At 43.2% G+C, this 23884-nt stretch overlaps 1 protein-coding gene across 5 annotated transcripts in view; it reads left to right on the top strand.

Moving 5' to 3' along the window:
* Positions 1-1849: 1849 nt before the first annotated feature.
* LOC144509240 (zinc finger MYM-type protein 4-like) overlaps positions 1850-23884 on the top strand; it is a 179740-nt gene continuing 157705 nt past the window's right edge. For all 5 annotated transcript variants that reach the window (XM_078237797.1, XM_078237800.1, XM_078237799.1 and 2 more), the window contains exon 1: positions 1850-2536. In XM_078237797.1, coding sequence (XP_078093923.1) covers positions 1853-2536 — 684 coding nt within the window. In that variant the 5' untranslated portion in view covers positions 1850-1852. The remainder of the gene's footprint in view (positions 2537-23884) is intronic.

Genomic DNA, 23884 nt, shown 5'->3' with positions numbered 1-23884 from the left:
TGTAACATCTTTTATCTCCTCCCTTCTCACCATCCAAGGCCCCAATTGCTCCTTCCAGGTGAATGCTTTACCTGCATTCGCTGCTCACAATGCAAACGCAGATTGAATAATAACTTTGTGCAGCACTTCCATTCAGTCTACAGGCATGATCCTGAGCTTCTGATTCCCTTCCAGTCATTTTTATTTTCTGTACCCACTCCCACTCACCTCTCTGTCCTTGGCCTCTTATCCTGTTTCAGTACAGTTCAATCTAAGTTCAAGGAACAGCTCCTCAAGTTTAAAGTTTATTTATTAGTGTCACAAGTAGGCTTACATTAACACTGCAATGAAGTTACTGTGAAAATCCCCTGGTCGCCACTCTCTGGCACCTCTTTGGGTACACTGAGGGAGAATTTAGCATGGCCAATGCACCTAACCAGCACATCTTTTGGACTGTGGGAGGAAACCGGAGCACCCGGAGGAAACCCACACTGACACGGGGAGAATGAGCAAGCTCCACACAGACAGTGACCCAAGCTGGGAATCGAACCTGGGTCCTGGGCTGAGAGGCAGCAGTGCTAACCACTGTGCCACATGTTTATAGCACTCTGGACTCAACACTGAGTGCAGTAATTTCAGATCATAAATTTCTGCCTCCATTTTGTTCTTTTCTTTTGGATTTTATTGTTTGTGAACAGCAGTTGTTGATGATTTTGCTTTTTGCATTTTCACCTCCACTGGACCCACCTTTTCTTTCTTTACGTGTGTTAACATCACCTTTGACCTTACACCATCAGCAGTCACTGGAACAGGAGGCCGCGTGTAGGGCCCTAATTAATATGAAGAGGGTGGGCGTGGGGTGAGGAGTAGACGTGCTTCGAGCTTTCATCTGCCCTTTTTCCATTCTCCCTCTCATGGCCCAACCGCACTTCCCTGCTCACCAAAAGCTGGAGAGCATTCTGCTGCAAAAGAGGCACTGAGTGCTCTTGGCGAGTTTTCCCAAATTGTCCCCCTCCCACCCCCACAAAACCAACATGATTCAACTACCTGCCCCAACCACCCAACTACTTCTGCATGACCTGACCATGACTACTCCTCCTGACTCAACCGTGACTATCTCTCTTGATCACCTGACTACCCTTCTGACCCGACCTGACTATTCCTTCTGACCCAACCTGGCTTTCCCCCAGACCCGACTACCCAGGCACTCACTCACTTTTTCACAATAACTTCATTGCAGTGTTAATGTAAGCCTACTTGTGACACTAATAAAATAAACTTTAAAACTTTAAGATAAACTTTAAACTTTACTCTTCTAACCACTCTCACTAACATTCAGACTGGACGTTTAAACCTATCATATGGCAACGAGTGCTGCAAAAGGAAAACTGTCCTGTCTTCCCCCAACTCTACTCTGCTCCAAATAAATTTCCCTACGGATGCTGCGCTGTGCATTTCAGGATTGGAAGAAATGCGCAGCAGTGCCTAGTCAGGAGAGTTTTGATCACAGTGGCAATCCAATGGCCATTGTCACTGCTTGGAGGACTCGGACCACTGTGTTTTCCTTCTCCCGAACAATCACCAACGCTCCATCGATCCAGCCTGCACTAACTGTAGGTTCAATGTCTAAATTAAATAGGATGTAGGCTAAATCGTTGCTTCCTAACCAATTAAGTTGTAGATCCTGAACCAGCAGATTCTCTGTCCCGCTCCATTTCACACACTCAATGATTATAGGAGTGACGTCATTGAGTTATATCTTAGTGTCAGACTGTATCATAATTACCGCCGAGCAGGACACTGGTCATGATAATTTTTCATCTCAGTGCAAATGTGTTAACTATGTTAATTCTTTGTCTTTCAGTGTTCCACGATGGCTAACATAAATACATCAGAGGAAATATCAGTCATCATTCAACAGATCAAGGAGGGCCCAAAAGCCAAACTACGAGAGCTCTGTAAACAATATGGGCTTCCAGTTTCAGGAACAAGAGTCTACTTTCAAAGAGTTCTGTGTCAAAGGCTTGGCATTGATCCAAAATCTGTCATTGTTCAAAAACCCACCTCACGTTCAAACAGCCATGGAGACTGTTGCAGTGTCGCTGGATGCCGGAGCCGTCGGGGCAAAGACACTCATATTCGGTGGTTCACAGTCATCAGGAAAAAAGGAAGTCACACTGCAGCCATAACAAAAGCAATCCAGCTCACAAGAGAAGGTTGGACACCAACCATGTATTCTCGGATTTGTGGCCAACATTTCACTTGCGGGCAACTGTCTTTTGAGCCAAGTTCTCCTGACTACATTCCGCATTTACACATGGACCCTATAGCTAAAGCAGCAACACCACATTCCACCTTATGGCCAAAAGACAGTTCAGAGCAGGCCATGGACTTGACTAATAAGGGCAACGTCAAAACCTCTTCACCTCATGTTGCAGGTCCATCTCATCTTGATTTTACAAACCGGTATCTAAGTATGAATTCTTCAGTTAGAGCGTTGCTTCAATCAACTCCTGAGCTTCCTTATCTGTCTGAAACACAGGAAGCAGAAAGCAAGGTATTGTGCAACTGTTTGAAATATTGGTAGAATTATTACAGCTGTTCTGAATGGGTGCAGGAGCATGCAACAAAGCTGTGTGAAATTTTGTCTTAAATTCATAAGCTCACATTGTGTATCAGGATGATTACTGTCACAGAAAATGTTTTCCTAAAGATTAGTTTTGGACACATTGGGAAGTATTTTAATACCCCAAGATGATGGGGGATTGAGGTTTTCGGGGGTTCAAAATGCAAAAATCTGGAACTGGATCCCAACCCCTTTCCAACACACGCAGTTTTAACTGAATGGATTTTGGGGGGGGGGGTGGGGGGGGGGGGCTTGGTGTTGGATGGGTGGTGGTAGTTGGGATAGTTAACCTGCTTCCAGGAGGTAGGTTCACCACTAAAATATTTTAATGAGGCTGTGTGCCTCCAGCTCAACAGGTATATTACTTCTGATGCCCGCAGGCTTGGCCTCCTGGAGTTCGGAATTACTCATCAGCTGAAGAGCGCTGGAAGGATAGGATCCATCAGCAAAGTGACTCTTCAGCTTTCTTTATCAGCGAGAAGGAATTTGAGTTCTTCCTTCCAGCTGAGCAAGTTTATCTGTTTATTCCCTTGTTATTCTGGACCAATATCCACTCTCACAATGCAGTGATTGAACTGATCGGCCAAAATTATACCGTTCCGCCGCCTGGCACGGGAATCGGAGAGGGTGAGGGGCAGACCATGGACCGTTGACCTCGGATGGGATTTTACGGTTTCGGAACGAGCGAGGCTGTAAACTCCCGCCCATCCTTTCCATGAACAAACTGATCCTCAGCCCCCTGTACCTGGACTGTGACCCCTGTAACTGAATTCTCCCCCACGAATTGGGCACTTCGCCCATTCCCTCCCACCCCACCCATTGATTGGGCCTTCAATGTCCAATCTGCAACTCCTTCCCCAAAATTCATCAGTGGCTGACCACAACCACCAACTCCCCCAATCCACCATTTCTCCGGTAACCCTTCCCCCTTCATGGCAACATCATCAGCCATGTTCAAAACCCGCAGCCCTCACCCCCAACAACCGTGTCTCATTTACCTCTGCGTCACTCCCTCTCAATCTGGCTGGCTGCGGCAAAAAGTTTAAGGATCATTGGGAAATCTTTACTTCCAGAGCTCCTGGCTGCCAAATGTATCCCCCTCTCATCACCTGTCTCAACTGGTGTAAGGACCGATGTTAGGACAAATTTCAGAGATCTGTAGTGTGTCTCAGTCATGCAGGAAGGCCTTGAAACTGACATTGGCTGAAACCTTTACCCTTTGCATCCCTCACTTCAATGGAGGATAAAATGGATTCAGACCAAAATCAATGCTAAACTTTACAAATCAGGTTGACTGTGTTGTTTGAGCAGTGGCTTCAATATTTCTAAGCTAAAATGGAGAGAAGGAAAGAGAAATATCAGCTCAGGTTCTAACTTGTGAACCCATATTGTTTCAAAAGAGTGGAAATGGTGAACTTTGTGTGGTATGGGATTGTGATTGAGTTTGTATCTTCATTTTATTCTTCCTCCTTCTCCAATTTTAAGGTGACTTTTGCTACTTCCAGATTTACTTTATCTTCTTTCCAAATCATTTGTTGATGTCTTGCATTATCTTACACTTGGCCCATTACCCTGATGTCTCAATATTATTTTAAAAACACACATGGGAAGTTTTTGATCGACTTACATCATTTAAGAATAAAATCAACCTGCACTTGTATACCATAAGGTGCTCCACAGTTGAAGACATGAAAGATTGTGATCTTTTGCGGGGAAGTTAAGATGGGTGACAAAAGGTTTGGTTCAAAGTGTTGAGTTGTATGCAGGCTTTCAAAGACTGAAAGTGGACTACAAAGAGAAAATTTTAGAGAGAAAGTTGCAAAGAATAATGCTGGTGACTGAAGACACTGTCACCAATGATGAAAAGGGGAGAAGGAAGATGTACACAAGACAAGTATCAGAAAACCAGAGAGGCCAATCTGGGCACAGCAGTTTGCACAGGTAGAGTGGGGTGCAACTTTGGAGGAATATTAAGATGCATGCCAAGGATTTTAAGCACAATGTGCAGGAAAAAGGGAAGCAAGTGTAAGTCAGTGTGGATAGAAGTGATAGGGGAGGTAATATTTTAGATGGGTTCATATGGGGGCACCTTTGGTATGGACAAATTGGAAATAATGAAGGGTGAATGTCCAGAGCCTGGGATGGAAATGGTTGGATGTGGCTGGAACAAACTCAGTGGCAGTGAGATTAGGACAGAGACAAGCAAACTGTAAAGTGGACGTAATTGACTCAAGGGCTGGATTGGAAGTGGGCCCTGAAGCTTGGCTTTGAGTCGAACTAGGTGCAGTGTTAGTGCCAAGGAAGTGGAGTTTTTGGCAGTGACAGGTAACAATGCCTTCAGTGTTCAATTGAAAGAAATTTGGCTCCTCTGCAATTTACTATCATACAGACTGACAGAGGAAAGTGATGAGGAGGTACAGCTGGATGCTTTAGCATGCATGGAGAAGCTGTCCTGGTTTATGCAGAATAGTTTTTCCAAGAGATAGTCTATAGGTACTTTTCCACAGGGAGGAATAGAAAGTTATTATTGCCTGGGAAATATTCCAGAATGAGTTACAGCATATAGAAGGGAAAAGAGGGATAACGTAAGATTACATAGGAAATACAGCACAGAAACAGGCTATCTGGCCCAATTAGTCCATGCTGCCATTTGTTCTCCATTCAAACCTCCTCCCATCTTGCTTCATCTAAATTTATCATTGTAATCCTCCAATCTCTTCTCCCTTAAATGCTTGTCTAGCTTCCCCTAAAATGCACCTGTGCTATTCACCTTAATCACTCTCTGTGTTAGTGCATTCCATAATCTCACCACTGTTTGGACAAACAAGGTTTTTCTGAATTCCCTATTGGATTTCTTGGTGACCAACATATCTTGATGGCTTTTAGTTACATTCTTCCTCACAAGGGCAAACATTCTCTCTGCATCCACTCTTATCAAAACCTTTCATAATTTTAAAGACCTTTATTAGGTCACCCCTCTGCCTTTTTTCAAAAGAGAGCCAGCCTGTGAATCCTTCCCTAATATATAAACCCACATATTTCCGATATCATTCTTGTAAATCTCTGCACCCTCTCCACTGCTTCTTTATCCCTTTTATAATACGCCAGATTTTCATGCAGTACGTGTAGTATGGTGGTAACCCAAGGTTCAATGCAAGTTTAGTATAACTTTCCTACTTTTTAATTCTATTCTTTCAGAAATAATGCCTAGTACTTGGTTGGCATTTTTCTTATGGCCCTGTTAATCTTTGCCACAATATTTAGTGATTGGTATGTTTGTACTCCTGAAATCCCTATATACCTCTAGCCCACCTAGACTTGCATCTTCCAAGTAATAAATGACCTCCCTGTTCTCCCTACCAAAATGTACTACTCAACATTTATCTGTGTTGAACTGAATTTGCCTATTATTTGTCCCCCAAACTTAAAGACGTTTAAAAGCTATGCACATAGTAACATGATTGCAAGCCACCAAGCTCGTTTGGAGAAATGTTTGGTGTACTGTGACTCACCTGATGAAGGAGCAGTGCTCCGAAAGCTCGTGCTACCAAATAAACCTGTGGACTTTAACCTGGTGTTGTGAGACTTCTTACTGTGCCCACCCCAGTCCGACGCCGGCATCTCCACATCATGGGAAGCAGACAAGCAAACATCAGTGACTAACAGTGAGATCATAGAATGCCTGAAAGCAGACTATAGTCGTCATGGCATTCCCAAGATTGTGATGAGCAACAATCGACCTCAGTTCATCAGTGAGGAATTCAGACACTTAATGAATCTTGGGAAATTCACCTCTACACATCCCCACACTATCCACTGACAAATGGAAAGGCTGAGGCAGCGGCGAAAATTGTCAAAATGATCATCAACAAAATGAATCGGTCCAGCACTGGTATGTCCAAGGTATTCCTGGAGTGGAGGAACATACCTACCAGTGGCATTGAAAGTAGCCCAATTCAGCGACTAATGTTACACCACACCACTCTTCCAAAGCTTAAAAAAAAACACTGAAACCTGAAGTACTAACAGGAATGAGTGACAAAATCAAAGTGAAACAACAGAAAGCCAAATTTCACTTTGGTTGAGCTGCCAAATCATTGTCAGAATCGAAATTTTCAACACACTCATCAAAAGTAAAGCCCATTTGGCAACCTGGAGCCTATGGAAATCAGCTGTCACCTCGATCACACGTGGTGAAAGTGAAAGATGAGATATATCATCGCAACCAAAAACACACATGTGCAACAGGAGAAGCTGCTACTTCACAGCCAATAGCCGATGAGGAAGAGATTACTTTGATTTGATTTATTATCAGATGTATTAGTGTACAGTGAAAAGTATTGTTTCCTGCACGCTTTACAGACAAAGCATACTGTTCATAGAGAAGGAAAAGAGAGAGCGCAGAATGTAGTGTTACAGTCATAGCTAGGGTATAGAGAAAGATCAACTTAACGCAAGGAAGGTCCATTCAAAAGTCTGATGGCAGCAGGGAAGAAGCCGTTCTTGAGTCGGTTGGTACGTGACCTCGGACTTTTGTATCTTTTTTTCTTGATGGAAGAAGGTGGAAGAGAGTATGTTCGGGATGCATGGGGTTCTCAGTTATGTTGGCTGCTTGTCAGAGGCAGTGGGAAGTGTCGATAGAATCAATGGATGGGAGGCTGGTTTGCGTGATGGCCTGGGTTTCATTCACGACCCTTTGTAGTTTTTGCGGCCTTGGGCAGAGCAGGAGCCGTACCAAGCTGTGATACAACCAGAAAGAATGTTTTCTATGGTGCATCTGTAAAAGTTGGTGAGAGTCGTAGCTGACATGCCAAATTTCCTCAGTCTTCTGAAAAAGTAGAGACATTGGTGGGCTTTCTTAACTATAATGTCATCATGGGGGGACCAGAACAGTTGCTGGTGATCTGGACACCTAGAAATATGAAGCTCTCGACCATTTCTACTCGCACCCATTGATGTAGACAGGGGCATGTTCTCCACCATGCTTCCTGAAGTCAATAACTATTTCCTTCGTTTTGTTGACATTGAGGGAGAGATTATTGTCATTGCACCAGTTCACCAGATTGTCTGTCTCATTCCTGTACTCTGTCTCGTCATTGTTTGAGATCCAACCCACTACGGTGGTGTCATCAGCAAACTTGAAAATCAAGTTGGAGGGGAATTTGGCCACACAGTCATAGGTGTGTAAGGCATATAGTAGAGGGCTGAGGACACAGCCTTGTGGGGCACCGGTGTTGAGGATGATCGTGGACTGGAACAATGATCATCAGTCCCAGAAATCAACTGCTCCCCAACAAATACAATGGATCAGCAGCAGCACTCTCCACGGCAACAGCATTCCCCAGAGGGGCAATGTTAACCCAGGAACCAGCAGACACCAGATGAACAATGAACAGAAATTCACAGGTGTATCATTAGAAAGACCTGCATGCTTTAAAGATTAAGGCTGGAATTTTACTGCCCCGCCCACCATGGGAATCGGACTGGGTGAGGGGCAGACAATGGGAAGGTCCATTGATCTCGGGCGGGATTTTACGGTTTTGGGACAAGCAAGGCCATAAAATCCCGCCCTCTGGCTGAAACCTTTACAGTCCGCCTTAATGTTACTTGCTAACTTGCATTCATAATCTCTTATCCCTTTATCAGTTTCTTGGTTATGCTTTGCTGAATTCTAAATTGCTCCCAATCCTTGGGTTTACCATTCTTTCTAACAATCTTATAAGCCACTTCCTTTGATCTAATGCAATCTTCTTTTATTAGTCACAGTTGATTCACCTTTCCCGTTGGGTTTTTGTGTTTTCGAGGAATATATGTTTGTTGTAGACCATGTATTACAATTTAAATATTAGCTTTAATATTGCTGGTCTACCATCAAATCTTTTGAGGTATTTTCCCAATCCACCATGGTCAACTTGTCTCGCATATTTTCATAATTTTCTTTGTTCAGATTTAGGACCCTAGTTTCAGAATGAATTATATCATTTTCAAACTTGGAGTTTTACATTATTTTTTGATTTTGATGTGATTTGATTTATTATTGTCACATGTATTAACATACAGTGAAAAGTATTGTTTCTTGCGCGCTATACAGACAAAGCATACCGTTCATAAAGAAGGAAATGAGAGAGTGCAGAATGTAGTGTTACAGTCATAGCAAGCGTGTAGAGAAAGATCAACTTAATGCAAGGTAAGTCCATTCAAAAGCCTGACAGCAGCTGGGAAGAAGCTGTTCGTGAGTCGGTTGGTACGAGACCTCAGACTTTTGTATCTTTTTCCTGAAGGAAGAAGGTGGAAGAGAGAATATCTGGAGTGCATGGGGTCCTTAATTATGCTGGCTGTAATAATTATTGGGGCGGCACGGTAGCACAGTGGTTAGCACTGCTGCTTCACAGCTCCAGGGACCTGGGTTCGATTCCCGGCTTGGGTCACTGTCTGTGTGGAGTTTGCACATTCTCCTCGTGTCTGCGTGGGTTTCCTCCGGGTGCTCCGGTTTCCTCCCACAGTCCAAAGATGTGCGGGTTAGGTTGATTGGCCAAGCTAAAATTGCCCTTAGTGTCCTGGGATGCGTAGGTTAGAGGGATTAGTGGGTAAATATGTGGGGATATGGGGGTAGGGCCTGGGTGGGATTGTGGTCGGTGCAGACTCGATGGGCCGAATGGCCTCTTTCTGTGCTGTAGGGATTCTAAGATTCTAAGAATTATCATATTATGATCATTATTTCCTAATGGCTCCTTTACAGCAAGCTTATTAATTAGCCCTTTCTCATTGGATAATAAATCTAAAATAGCCTGAGCCCTATTTGGTTCTTCAATGTACTGCTGCAGAAACCCATCTAGTACGCTTTCCAGGGAGTCATCCTCCATTGCATAAGTGTCAATTAGGTTTACTCTATCTACATGTAAGTTGAAGTTGACGATTATTACTGAATTACAAATGTTAATTCAGTTTTAATTTCCTGATTTATACCCAACCTTAAATTACCACTACAGCTTTGTGACCTGTCAACAACTCCCATATTTGCTGCCCCTTGCTGTTTCTTAGCTCCACCCAAACTGATCCTACATCTTGATCCTTCGATCTGAGGTCCCTCTCTCACTGATGTACTGATCTTGTCCCTTATTAACAGTGCTACCCTACCTCCTTTTCCCCTCTGCCTATCCTTCCTAAATATCTATGAATATTCAGTTCCCAGTCCTGGTCACCCTGTAACCAGGTTTCTGCACTGACAACCAGGTCACATCTTCAAATCATTTTTCCGTTGCCAATTCTATGTGCATCCAGATAGAATGCCCTTAACTTTGTCTTTTTGACAGTATTCCACATGCTGATCGTATTAGATGCTTGCATTTGCTTTGCCTGCCTTTTGATTTTGCTTAATACTTTAATGTATTGGTGGTGGAAGAAATGGATGTTTAAGGTGAATGAAACTGACTGCTTTTTTCTGGATGGTATTCAACAAATATAATTAACAACTTACTTTTGTAGCGAAACTTGCATCTGGATTTTATAGTAAATCAATTGTGCAAGAGTTGGTGCTAATCTGCCATTTGTTGCTACGACTAGAACAGAAGCTGTCTCAGATAACGTCTCTGGTTAGTTTTGCAAATGGGATTCTGAAATTGTTCCACTCTCCAAGCAGTGAAAGTCTTTCTTGTTTGCTATCATTAATTTCACCTGTCTTTGGCTTTAGCCATAAGCTCCATTTCCCAGCCATTGACGCCTTCCCTCTCCCTGTCAACCACCTGAGGCTGAAATAAATCACTCACTGTTGAAAGATGTGGTTACAGTTCGGTAGGTCTGGAGAAGTTTTTGCAGTCATACATAGGTTAACTGTGAGTCTTTATTGACTGTTAGAACTATTTACAAATGTACCGTAAAGAGTTCAAGCTTGGAGTTTTATCCATGCTTGCTGCTACACATGGCTCTGTCCAACAGTCAACTGACTCTGGGTGTGGATCATGTGCTCTCTTATGTCATTGTGTGACTGGTACAGTACTCAGTCTCACAATAACTCTATGTGCCAGCCCCTCATACTACACACACAATCTTGGTGTCAGATTTGACCTTGAAATAAACTTGTCTGACCACATAATCCATTCCATCACAAAGACCATCAACTGACATCTCCATTACATCATTCGGCTCCACCCCAGCTTAACTCATTTGCTTCTGAAACCCCCACCCAGGCCTTGCTTATCATTAGATTTCACTATTCTAGTGCTTCTTGGTCAGCCTCCCATTTTCCACCCTACATAAAATTCAGCTCATCTTAACTCTCACCAAGTCCCAGACATTCATTACTCTGTGCTTGCTTACCTATACTGACAGTCCAGCAGTACCCACCCCACTTTTAAAGTGCTCATCCTTGTTTCCAAGTCTCTCTACAGCCTTGGCCCCACACTATCTCTGTCACCGCCTCCAATTCCGGCCACTTGTGCATCCCTGGAATGTCCTAACTATGTTAGGGGTTGTGGGTTTTAAACAAAACAAAAAAAATGTGATTTGCACACATAAATTCAAACTAACAACAAGATTTATTTTAAGAGCTTTGGCCTGTACAGAGTATAACTGAAACTAAAACAGCAGCCTGTACAACACCCTAATGAGATCACCATCATATCATCTGACTGGCTCTTAAAGCAATCATGTAATTACTTAAATATATAACATCCCTCCCCCTTTACTTTTGTGGCCATGAGAACACATTAGTATGATGTTATACATAGGATAAATAATGCTCTAGACACTACTAGGCACCATTTATAATTATACACAGTCAATAAGAAAGTCGATCAGGAGGACATCTATTCATCTTTGGTTGTATATGATGTTCTGGAATTTGGCTATCCTTGAATTTAGAAGTATGATTTTGAACTTCAGTAGACACTTCTCTCTTGGAACTAATTGTGCCTCATTCTTACATGGCATAGACACAGTCATAAAGCAACTCCGATTCAACTAAGTTTTCAGTAGTAGTATTCACAATACTAGGGGCTAAAGAAGTTAGTACTTCTGATGATTCTGACAGATCATTTTGAGATAGCAATAATTGGTCAGCATGGCGTCATCAAAATAGTTAATCGCTGGTTTGAACTGTTTAGACCTGTTTTTGCTGAAACTATGGCTGGTACCCATTTCTTACCTGTGGCATAATTACATTCTAACACTCGATCTCCTTGTTGAAATGAGCAATGTTTTTCCCTCACTTCTCATTGAGCAACTTGAGATTGTTGTTGACACTTTACTGTCACTGAAGGTTCTGCAGGTAATAACAAATCAAACGTAGTTCACAATTTTTTCTTTCAGAGTAGCAATGCAGGTGAACTTTGTGTAGTCGCATGAGTAATGTTTCTATAAGATGCCAAAATCCAGGGTCACTCAGCTCCTGAGCTTATTACAGCCTTAGTTCAAACATGGATCAAAGAGATGAATTTCAGAGGTGGAGTGAGTGACTGGCTTTGACATCAAGGCAGCATTTGACTAGGTATAGCATCAGGAGCCCTCACAAAATTGGAGACAAATGGGAATCAGGTTAAAAGCTCTTCACTGGTTGGAGTCATGCCTGCCACAAAGGAAGATGGTTGTGGTTGTTGGAGGTCATTTATCTTCGTTCCAGGACATCATTGCAGGAGTTTTTCAAGTGTTGAGGCCTAACCATTTTCAGCTGCAGGAGCAAGGTCAGAAGCTAGGAATCCTGTGGCAAGTAACTTGCCACCTGACACCCAAAGCCCATCCACTGTTTGCAAGGATGGAATTCTCTCTACTTGCCTGGATGAGTACAGCTCCAAAAACACTCCTGACGCTTATCACCATCCACAGCAAAGTAGCCCACATCAATGGCACCTCATCCACAAACATTTACTCCCTTCACCACCGACGCACAGTAGCAGCAGTGTGCGCCATCTGTAAGGTGCACTGCAAGAACTCGGTAAGGTTCCTTAGACAGCACCTTCCATGACCCCTATCATTTAGAAGGACAATGACTGTAGACGCTTGGAAACCACCTCTTGGAAGTTTCCCTCCAAGTCACTCACTTTCCTGACTTGGAAGAATATTGCCGTTCCTTCACTGTCGCTGGGCCAAAATCCTGGAACTCCCTAACTCACAGCACTTTGGATGTACCTACACCCAAGGCAGCTCAGTACCACCTTCTGAAGGGCAATTTGGAATGGGCAGTAATGTTAGACTAGCTAATGCTGTCCACATTCCAGAAATTAATTCCAAAAATCTTGAATATAAAGCTCATCTCAGTTATGGTGATCATGAAACTATCATTGCTTGTTGTAAAAACTCATCTCACTAATTAATGTCCTTTTAGAAAGGAAATTTGCCATCCCCACATGTGACTCCAGAACCACACCAATGTGGTTGATTCTAAAATGGCCTTAAAAGCCGCTCGGTTTGAAGGCAATTGGGAATGGGCAACAAATGCTGCCCATGATACCTACATCTCATAAAAGGAAAAAAGAATGAATCACTGATCTTCCATTGTAACTGTTTGCTTTTGTACATCATAACTGAAGCAGTTAAATTTCCATTTTCACTCAAAACAAAACCTGAATTGTCCCAAATAATCCCAAAACACCAACAAAAACACTGGAACCCTGTGATTTAAAGTAATACAACTCTATTCAGTTACCATTATTGGCCTTACTTAGGGCTGTTTTACAGTTATATGTTGTTTTTAACTGTCACCTTTTTTGATAATGTTGGTCTATTTTTGTTTGACTTTAATGCGTTGGTGCATGTGAATCATTGATTGTACTAAAGGCAAAATCAAGGGTTGAGGGTATGTGGTTGCCTTGTTTACAGCAGAAAATTTTCCCTATCTCTAAAACTTTCATGACGATTGGTCAGCCCAGTATTAGTCTAACTTCTTCTGGTCTTAAATGTAGTTAAAAATGCTCTGTTCTCCCTTCAATGCTTATTTACCTTAGTACAGTAAGAAGTCTCACAACACCAGGTTAAAGTTCAATGGGTTTATTTGGAATCAAGAGCTTTCGGAGCGCTGCTCCTTCATCAACACTCTCTTGACTGATGGAGGAGCAGTGCTCCCAAAGCTTGTGATTCCAAATAAACCTGTTGGACTTTAACCTGGTGTTGTGAGACTTCTTGCTACGCCCACACCAGCCCAATGCTGGCATCTCCACATCATATTTACCTTAGTAATCACTGTTCCTCACTGACCAGATGCTTTCACAACATCAATGAGCACTCTTCAAATTTTCTTCTATTTTGGAACAAAGAAACAAAAATATTGATTCAAGGTATGCATTCTAAAACATAAAGGCCGGAATTTTATCAGCCCGCTTAGCATGGGAATCGGAGCAGGCAAGGGGCGGAGTATAGGAAGGTCCGTTGACCTCGGGCGGGATTTTATGGTTTCGGGACGAGCAAAGCCGTAAACTCCCGCCCATAGACTTAAAATTTGAATAATAAGTCATGCTTAAGCATTTTAGTGATTGGTAAAATGTAATTATAGTGAAGTGAGAAACTGCTTTTCCATATAAATTTCAAACAATGTATTTCGTTAAAAGTTTTGTCAGATATGGATTGGAGTTTCTTGAATCATACTTACGAGAAAATTATGGAGCAACTAACGCCTGATTTTACATCAATCTTGCTGACAGAAAACTATGCTGAGATTTCCTGCGAATCTCAATGGCATGCACCAAACATAAATATTGGTGTGGACAAGCAGATATTAGATACATAATTATTGTCCAAGGAAAGCACAAAACTTATGTCAAATTACTCTTTGGGCATGAAAATGAAGCCTTCAAACCATCTTTCAAGCATGTCAAACACAACATATTTAAGAAAATGCAATTGTGATGGTATCAAAGATACAAAAAATACAAAGCAGTTCACGGGGAGGAGAAATAAAAGCAAATAACGCTTCAAAGTGTCCTGACACCAGAGATACGTCATTGAACTGTGCCTAAAATTTTGGGTGCAAATTTGGGACCTGCATAAATTCAGGAAACTTGCATCCTCTCATCTCTAAAGTGGTGGAGCTATGTTAACAAGCAGACCAGGTTTTGCAGAATTGACACAAAAGATCATGGAAACTCGGGCTGGTGCAAGTCACATAAAGTGCATATTTTCGCAAGCTCTCATTCTGAAAATCATCACCTTGGCTCCAAATATGCCATTGCTGAGCTGGACAACACGGGGAACTAAGAGCCAAATAAAAGTTTATTTTCTCCCCAGGACATTTATCCTTTGCTTCCACTGCACCGAGTCAACCTTTTGAGAGGTAGATAACATGCTATGATTTCTTTCTATGGGTTGAGATTGAGAATTCATCAGGTGACGGCATTAATCTGCTTTGCCTTTTAATCTTGTTTTTTTTTAGCTTGCTACACCTTTCCTGTCTAAAATGAAAAGCTCATTTAAAAGATAAAACATTTCTGAGTGGTGACAGATTGGTTTGTAGCCCTGACTAAACTATTGCACCAAATGATAAATGAAAAATGAGCATTTTCCTGTAAATCAGTTTCAGCTGATTTTAAAGGTTTGGAACTTTCCCATTTGCTGAATGAACCGTGCTCACTGTTGTGCTGAGTCTCACAGATAAGGAAAGGGCACATTCCTGATCCATGACAGAACAGATAATTGTGGCTGAGTGGTAGAAGGAGAGCTATTGCTGTCCTCAGCACTCCTTGGCTAGGGAACTATAGTGGATGCTACGAGGTCTCTTAAGGTTCCAAAGTGCTGTCAATGTTGCATGCACACTGGGCCCAATTTTTGGTGAGTCAGTGGGGGTCTACACTTTAGCCAAAATGGCAGTAGTCGAGCTTTGATTCATGAAGTCCTGCCCTCAAATCAGGCACCCACCATTTTCACCAGGGTAGGTGGCAGAGAAACATGGTGAGTTATTGTTTGCATATCAATGGTTTACAGAGACAGCTACACGTGCAAATGTTCAAAAGGTACAATATACATTAATGGGATGTTCAAAACATGACTCGTACACTTTAGACCTTTGAGCAAAAGGTCAAAAGTTATTGGAATTATTTGGGAGGGTAGGTTACCCTTTTGCGAGAGGTCCAGATAGTCCTTTAGGAGAGGTAAATGCCCTTTGAGAAAAGTCAAGAACCCTTTTGGGATTGTAAAAAGTAGTCGTGAATATGCATTAAAAAAAATAGATAAACTCATTGGAACTGTCAAGCTGTTAAGGTATTTAAATTTCCAAGCTCTTTAAAATTTTGAAAAATAAACAGCTGGCAGTTGAAAATAAAATCACTGCTTGCCATCTCACTAGCGTTCTGGTAACGTAAGCCTGAGAGTTTTAATTTTGGGATTAATGCTTCATGACTGATTCCACAGCCTGTCATTATCACAGTGGGGGCCCGTAAATTCACAGTTTGATTGAATGCTCCAAGTGGTTATTAAGTCTTTGAAGTGGGACTATGAATACAAATGTTTGTTTTCATAAGGACTAAGTACTTAAAGAAATGTACATGAAGGAACTTAAATGTATTGGATGGGTTTCATGCGAGTGTTTTTTTAATATTGAAGTCATCAACAGACAATTGGAACATATTTTATTTAATTTCAGGATGGCTCCTGAAGTCTTCCTATGGTAGATACTGGGTGACTTGGCATAAAGGCAAACGAGTGGTGGGTGAGGGGGCATGAGTTGGCATAGGATGATAAAGGACCATAAGATGGTCAGGAGTTGGCATTAGTTGACACTAAATTGGCATGGAGTTACAAGGGACCATCGGGATCAATGGCATGGTCAGGAGTTGGCACTAAGTTGCATAGGGGCTATAAATAGCCATGGAATAGGTGGGGGCATAGGTTGGCATGGAAGGTATGAGGGGAAATGGGGGATGGGTTAGGGCATGAGTTGGCATGGATGGGGCATGGTGAGTGTGTCAGGGGTGAGGACTCGAGGCTGTTTTGGGTGGAGGTCTAGAGAACACCAGGCATTAAGGAGGGTGCCCCCAGTCAGAAGGGGGCTTTTGATGGAGGCACTCTCCCACCCCCTCTACCCCCAGGTCTATCCCCTGAGACTCCAATTGCACCCTTCACAACCCCCATTCCTTACCCTCTTCTCATGAACTTATTTTATTTTTGCTCAGAATCCCTACAGCGTAGGAAGGGGCCATTCGGGCCATCTAGTCTGCCCTGACTCTCTGACAGAGCATCGTATCAAAGTCCTATCCCCGAAACCCCATGTATTTACACTGCTAATCCCCTTAACCTACACATCTTGGGATTGTGAAGGGCAATTTAGCATGACCAATCTACCTAACCTGCACATCTTTGGTGTGTGTGGGAGGAAACCAGAGCACCTGGAGGAAACCCATGCAGACACAAGGAGAATGTGCAAATTCCACACAGCCAGTTACTCAAGACTGGAATTGAACCCGGGTCCTTGGCGCTGTGAGGCAGCAGTGCTAACCACTGTGCTGCCCAAACTGTAACTCACCTGATGAAGGAGTAGCGCTCCGAAAGCTCGTGATACCAAATAAACCTATTGGACTTTAACCTGGTGTTGTGAGACTTCTTACTGTGCCCAAATTGTAAAAGACAATTAATTTTGTGTTTCCCTCCCTGAACTGTCATCTGCCCGCCAGCCTAGAAGTACAGGCTGAGTGGGTAAAGGCTCAGTGGTGTAAAGTTCTGCCCCTTGACTTACAGGGCTAAAATCTTCTTGCAATGGCAGGTTAGCAATGGAGCAGAATACTGTGAATCTCCTGTTAACCCAATGCAATTTCCTTCGAGGCTTCCAATCGCTATGCAAGGTTGGTTTGGAGTTGCAGTATGCATTTGGTAGTTTTACAAGGACTTGCATTTAAATGGCACCTTGAATGTTGTGCTTCATAGGAGTGCAATCCAACAAAATTACACACCGAGCCACTTAAGGAAATATTAAGTGACCTAAAGCTTTGTTAAAGAGGTCGTTTTTTTAAAAGAGTGTCTTTAAGAAATAGTGAGAGGGAGGGAAATACAGTCGTGGCACACCCTTTAAATCACTGCAGCCTGTTAAATGCAGCAACACCTTTCCACCTGGAGGATGAAGAACAGCAATATGTCAACATGTTCCAAGAAGTGGGAAAGGTGTTCAGCACCTGGAAAGGCTCCCAGAATCTCAGGTGTGCCTCTGGAAGTCTTGCTGTCAGAGCTGAGGGCTCCCGAGGGGGAATGTTTGCTAGTACTGTTGGGGAAAGTTTAAACTAAGATGGCAGGGGGATGGGAACCGATGCAGAAAGTCAAAGGGAAGTAAAGTGGGGACAGAAACAAAAGGCAGTAAGGGGAAAATTGAAAGGCAGAGAAACCAAAGTCAAAAATCAAAAAGGACTACAGTACAGAGTACAGAGACTGTGAAGAACTCAGTGAATGGGTCCAGTCAGGCTAAGAGAAATAAAACACAGGAAGAGTGTACAAAACATGACCGGACAGATGGTCTGAGAAAGCAGGGCAGAGCAAGGGAAGTCTAGATTATGCTGCATTTATTTCAATGCAAGAGGTCTGAAAGTCAGGTAGATGAACTCGGGGCATGGATGGGTACGTGGGACTGGGATATTATAGCTATTACTGAAACATGGCTAAGGGAGGAACAGGACTGGCAGCTCAATGTTCCAAGGTACAGATGCATTAGGAAAGATAGAACAGGAGGTAAGAGAGGAGGGGGGAGTTGTGTTTTTGATTAGGGAGAACATCACAGCGGTACTGAGAGGGGAGGTATCCGAGGGTTCGCCCACTGGCTGGAATTTTACCGCTTCGCCCGCCCTGATTCTGCAGAATGGAATTCTCCATTGGCCTTGGGCGGGATTTTACGAGACTCGCCCAAGCGAGGTCGTAAAATCCTGCCCACTGAGTCAAGATGGGCAGAATTGAAAAATAAGAAGGGAGAGATCACTTTGATAGAATTGTACTACAGGTCTGCAAATAGTGGGAAATTGAGGAGCAAATATGTAAGGAGATTACAAACAGCTGCAAGAAAAATAGGATGGAAATAGTAGGGGATTTTAACTTTCCCAACATTGACTGGGACAGCCATAGCATTAGGGGCTTGGATGGAGAGAAATTTGTTGAGTGTATTCAGGAGGAATTTCTCATTCAGTATGTGGATGGCCCGACTAGAGAGGGGGCAAAACTTGATCTCCTCTTGGGAAATAAGGAAGGGCAGGTGACAGAAGTGTTAGTGAGGGATCACTTTGGGACAAGTGACCATAATTCCATTAGTTTTAAGATAGCTATGGAGATTTTTAGGTCTGGCCCAAAAGTTAACATTCTAAATTGGGGAGATGGCCAATTTTGATGGTATTAGACAGGAACTTTCAAGAATTTATTGCGGCAGTCTGTTGGCAGGTAAAGGGATGTCTGGTAAGTGGGAGGCTTTCAAAAGTGTGTTAACCAGGGTTCAGGGTAAGCATATTTCTTTTAGAATGAAGGGCAAGGCTGGTAGAAGTAGGGAACCCTGGATGACTCAGGATATTGAGGCCCTGGTTAAAAAGAAGAGGAGGCATATGACATGCATAGGCAGCTTGGATCCAGTGGATCCCTTGGCGAGTATAGAGGTTGTTGGAGTCGAGTTAAGAGAGAAACAAGGAAGGCAAAAAGGGGACATGAGATTGCTTTGGCAGGTAAGGCAAAGGAGAATCCAAAGAGCTTCTACAAATATATAAAGGGCCAAAGAGTAACTTAGGAGAGAGTAGGGCCTCTGAAGGATCAACAAGGTCATTATGTGTGGATCCACAAGAGATGGGTGAGATCCTAAATGAATATTTAGATAGGATAGGGGAATTAGTGAGGTAACTACATGGTATTTACTGTTGAGAAAGGCATGGATGTTAGGGAACTTGGGGAAATAAATAGTGATGTCTTGTGGAGTGTACATTTTACAGAGAAGGAGGTGCTGTAAGTCTTAAAGCGCATCAAGGTATATAAATCCCCGGGACCTGATGAAATGTATCCCAGGATGTTGCGGGAGGCTAGGGGACGAAATTGTGGGTACCCTAGCAGATAGATGTATCATCGACAGCCACAGGTGAAGTGCCTGAAGATTGGGGGGTAGCAAATGGTGTCCGCCTGTTTAAGAAGGGCTGCAGGGAAAAGCATGGGAACTACAGATCGGTGAGCCTAATGTCTGTAGTGGGTAAGTTGTTAGAAGGTACTCTGAGAGACAGGATCTACAGGCATTTAGAGAAGCAAGGACTGATTAGGGACAGTCAGCATGGCTTTGTGACTGGAAAATCATGTCTCACCAATTTGACTGAGTTTTTTTGAAGAGGTAACCAAATAGATGAGAGCAGTGCAGTCGACGTTGTCTATATGGACTTTAGTAAGGCCTTTGACAAGGTACCACGTGGTAAATTGTTGCATAAGGTTATATCTCACGGGATCCAGGGTGAGGTTGCCAATTGGATACAAAATTGGCTTGACGACAGAAGACAGAGAGTGGTTATAGAGTGTTGTTTTTCAAAATGGAGGTCTGTGACCAGCGGTGTACCTCAGCAATTGGTGCTGGATCCACTGTTATTTGTTATTTATATTAATGATCTGGCTGAGAATTTGGGACAGTAAGAACTCTCACAACACCAGGTTAAAGTCCAACAGGTTTATTTGGTAGCACAAGCCACAAGCTTTCAGAGCGCTGCTCCTTATGAAGCAGCAGCGCTCTGAAAGCTTGTGGGTTGTGCTACCAAATAAACCTGTTGGACTTTAACTTGGTGTTGTGAGACATCTTACTGTGCTTACCCGAGTCCAACACTGGCATCTCCACATTATGAGAATTTGGGGGGCATGGTTAGTAAGTTTGCAGATTACACCAAGATTGGTGGCATAGTGGACAGTGAAGAAGGCTTTCTAGGACTGCAATGGGATCTTGATCAATTGGGCCAGTGGGCCGATGATTGGCAGATGGAGTTTAATTTAGATAAATGTGGGATGATGCATTTTAGTAGATCAAATTGAGGCAGGACCTATTCAGTTAATGGTAGGGCATTAGGGAGAGTTATAGAACAAAGAAATCCAGCAGTACAGGTTCATAGCTCCTTAAAAATGGAGTCACAGGTGGACAGGGTGGTGAAGAAGGCATTCAGCATGCTTGGTTTCATTGGTCAGAACAGTGGATACAGGAGTTGGGACGTCTTGTTGAAGTTGAACAAGACATTAGTAAGGTCACACTTGGAATACTGTGTAGTTCTTGTCACCCTATTATAGAAAGGATATTATTAAACTAGGAGTGAAGAAAAGATTTATTAGAATGCTACCGGGACTTGATAGTTTGAGTTATAAGGAGAGGCTGGATAAACTGGGACTTTTTTCCTGGAGCGTAGGAAGCTTAGGGATGATCTTATCGAGGTCTAAAAAATAATGAGGGGCATAGATAAGGTAGATAGTTAACATCTTTCCCAAAGGTTGGGGAGTCTAAAACTAGAGAGCATAGGTTTAAGGTGAGAGGGGAGAGATACAAAAGTGTCCAGAGGGGCAATTTTTTCACACAGAGGGTGGTAAGTGTCTGGAACGAGCTGCCAGAGGCAGTACTAAAGGTGGGTACAATTTTGTATTTTAAAAAGCATTTAGACAGTTACATGGGTAAGATGGGTCAAATGTGGGCAATTGGGACTAGTTTAGTGGTAAAATGGACAAGTTGGGCCAAACAGCATGTTTTCATGCTGTAAACCTCTATGACTCTAAGAGACAGACTGTTGTTGCACTGAGGGCAGGAAACCCCATAAAAGACCAGTGCGCACTGTGTGGAAGCAGGTGGCAGAAACAGTCACTGCAATGTGCACCAACCCCAGGAACTGCCATACAGTGCAGAACAAACCTCAATGACCTCAGGATGATGGGAATAGTAAGTCCAGGTACTGCTGTCAATGCTTAAGGCCTCCTTTGATGTCAGAACTAGAGGAATCTTCAAACGTGGACCCCAATCACTGCAAGAGAAACCTGGATCCTCTGTGACATCTATTTCCCAGAGATACCTCAGCCATCTAGAGTTTTGTTGGACTGTCCCCTGTAGTTTAAGGGATTTTCTTGTATTTTGACTATTTGTTCTTAGACTTAAGGGTCACCTTTTATCCTGTATTTTTTTATTAGTGTCACAAGTAGGCTTACATTAACAATGCAATGAAGTCACTGTGAAAATCCTCTAGTCGCCACACTCCAGTGCCTGTTTGGTTACACTGAGGGAGAATTCAGCATGGCCAATGCACCTAATCAGCATGTCTTTCTATAATAGCTTGTGGGAGATTGATCCTGGGAATCTCCAGGATGAGTTTGAGTGATTTGAATGGGACTGCAAGTGACTGAGTCAGCCGGCAGTGAGATGATAATGTTATGACTAAACAAGGTGAGTTTTAGTTGATTTTAAATTACCCCACAACCCCATAGTGAGCCAACTCACCTCTGCTATTACAGTCTCAAAACCTCCCCTCCCCATCCCTTCTCAAGTTGGTTGAAAACCACATCCCCATCTCTCATGTTCACCACGGCCCCCCCTCATGGACCCCATTCTCACGGTCATCAGCACACCCTCGCAGCGCCCCCATCCCAAGTATCTCTTACTTCATAAAAGTTGGTCGCCCTTACTGTTTCCGCCTCCCATTTCTTAATTTCATTTCACATCACATTGTTCATTAAGTCTCTCAGCCGTCGGGGAAGCTCAAAGCTGGAATTTAAAAAAAATCCAGATAGCTTCTGTAATGTGTATTTAATTACATCATTTTTCAAGTGGGCAGTCTTGTAAACTTTATGGCTGGAATTTAAACTTGGGGCAGAGTAGTTGTTTTGGACCTGAATCGTTGTCCAATTTTATCTGATGCAGAATTGAAAGTGCTCCATTACAGACACGTGAGCTTCCTGCCAACTTTTCTTTACGTATTGTACCTGGGAGTGGTGGAGACAGTCTTTCCAGCAGTACAAAACTGGCTCATGGAGAATGGGCAGCTCGTTTTTCACTGCGTCATGGTCTATTTTCCAACTGACTTGGAAACTATTCCCAAGATTTCAAACCAGGTAAATGTGATAGAGAGTGGAAAATTAATCTCCAACAAGAGTTTGAACTATTATCCTGTGATCTTCAGTGGAAAGATGATCAGGTGCATTGAAATATCAGCTGCCAATTTGCGACAAAAAACAAAGAAAATTACAGCACAGGAACAGGCCTTTCGGCCCTCCAAGCCCGTACTGACCATGCTGCCCATCTGAACTAAAACTCCTTATCCTTCCGGGGACCATATCCCTCTATTCCTATCCTATTCATGTATTTGTCCAGACGCCCCTTAAAAGTTGCTATCGTAGCTGCTTCCACTACCTCCCCCCGCAGCGAGTTCCAGGCACCCACCACCCTCTGTGTAGAAAACGTGCCTCGTACATCTCCTTTAAACCTTGCCCCTCGCACCTTAAACCTATGCTCCCGAGTAATGGACTCTTCCACCCTGGGAAAAAGCTTCTGGACTTTGTCCATGCCCCTCATAATTTTATAGACTTCTATCAGGTCGTGACGTGGAAAACGTTTGGCCCTTCGAGCCCATTTTGCACAATTTCACCCTTTACATTGGGCACAAGAACAAAACATGGGCCCAATGTTTTTCAAGGTTTACTGACAGAAGTTGTAACAATAACTGATTTTATGTAGTCTAAGTTGGATTATTGTAGTAGGTGTGCCTCTGTTTTTGTCTATGATTAAATCTGTATAGTAGATTTGGCCTGCTCAGGATCCTTCAGTGGAGCGGTGGTTTCTGCTGTCTCAGGTGACAGGACAACAGTATCCTACTCTCCAGAGAACAACCATCGAGGCTTTTGCGGTTAACTACTGGACCTGGACTATGGTAATCCAAACATGGCGGGAAATGAAAAAAACTGGTTTCATTTCATAGGCGATTTGACCTGTCCACGGGAACAGTTGTCGAATCATTTACATGGATCATAGAATCCTACAGTGCAGAAATAGGCCATTTGGCCCATTGAGTCTGCACCGACCACAATCCCACCCATAACTCCATGTATTTACCCTAGCTAGTCCCTCTGACACTAAGGGGCAATTTAGTACTGCCAATCCACCTAACCCGCACATCTTTGGACTGTGGGAGGAAGCCGGAGCACCCGGAGGAAACCCATGCAGACACGGGGAGAACGTGCAGACTCCGCACAGACAGTTACCCAAGCTGGGAATTGAACCTGGGTCCCTGGCGCTGTGAGGCAGCAGTGCTAACCGCTGTGCCACCGTGGCGCCAAGGCACGTCACCAAGGTTATCGGAAAAAGACGAAATTGTAAGTAGGAGCTCTTGGCTGAAAAATTAAGCTTTGTTG

The sequence above is a fragment of the Mustelus asterias genome, chromosome 21, assembly GCF_964213995.1.
Source record: "Mustelus asterias chromosome 21, sMusAst1.hap1.1, whole genome shotgun sequence".
Lineage (NCBI taxonomy): Eukaryota > Metazoa > Chordata > Chondrichthyes > Carcharhiniformes > Triakidae > Mustelus > Mustelus asterias.
Note: the sequence above shows the minus strand (reverse complement) of the source record. Positions and strands in the feature narration are given on the sequence as shown.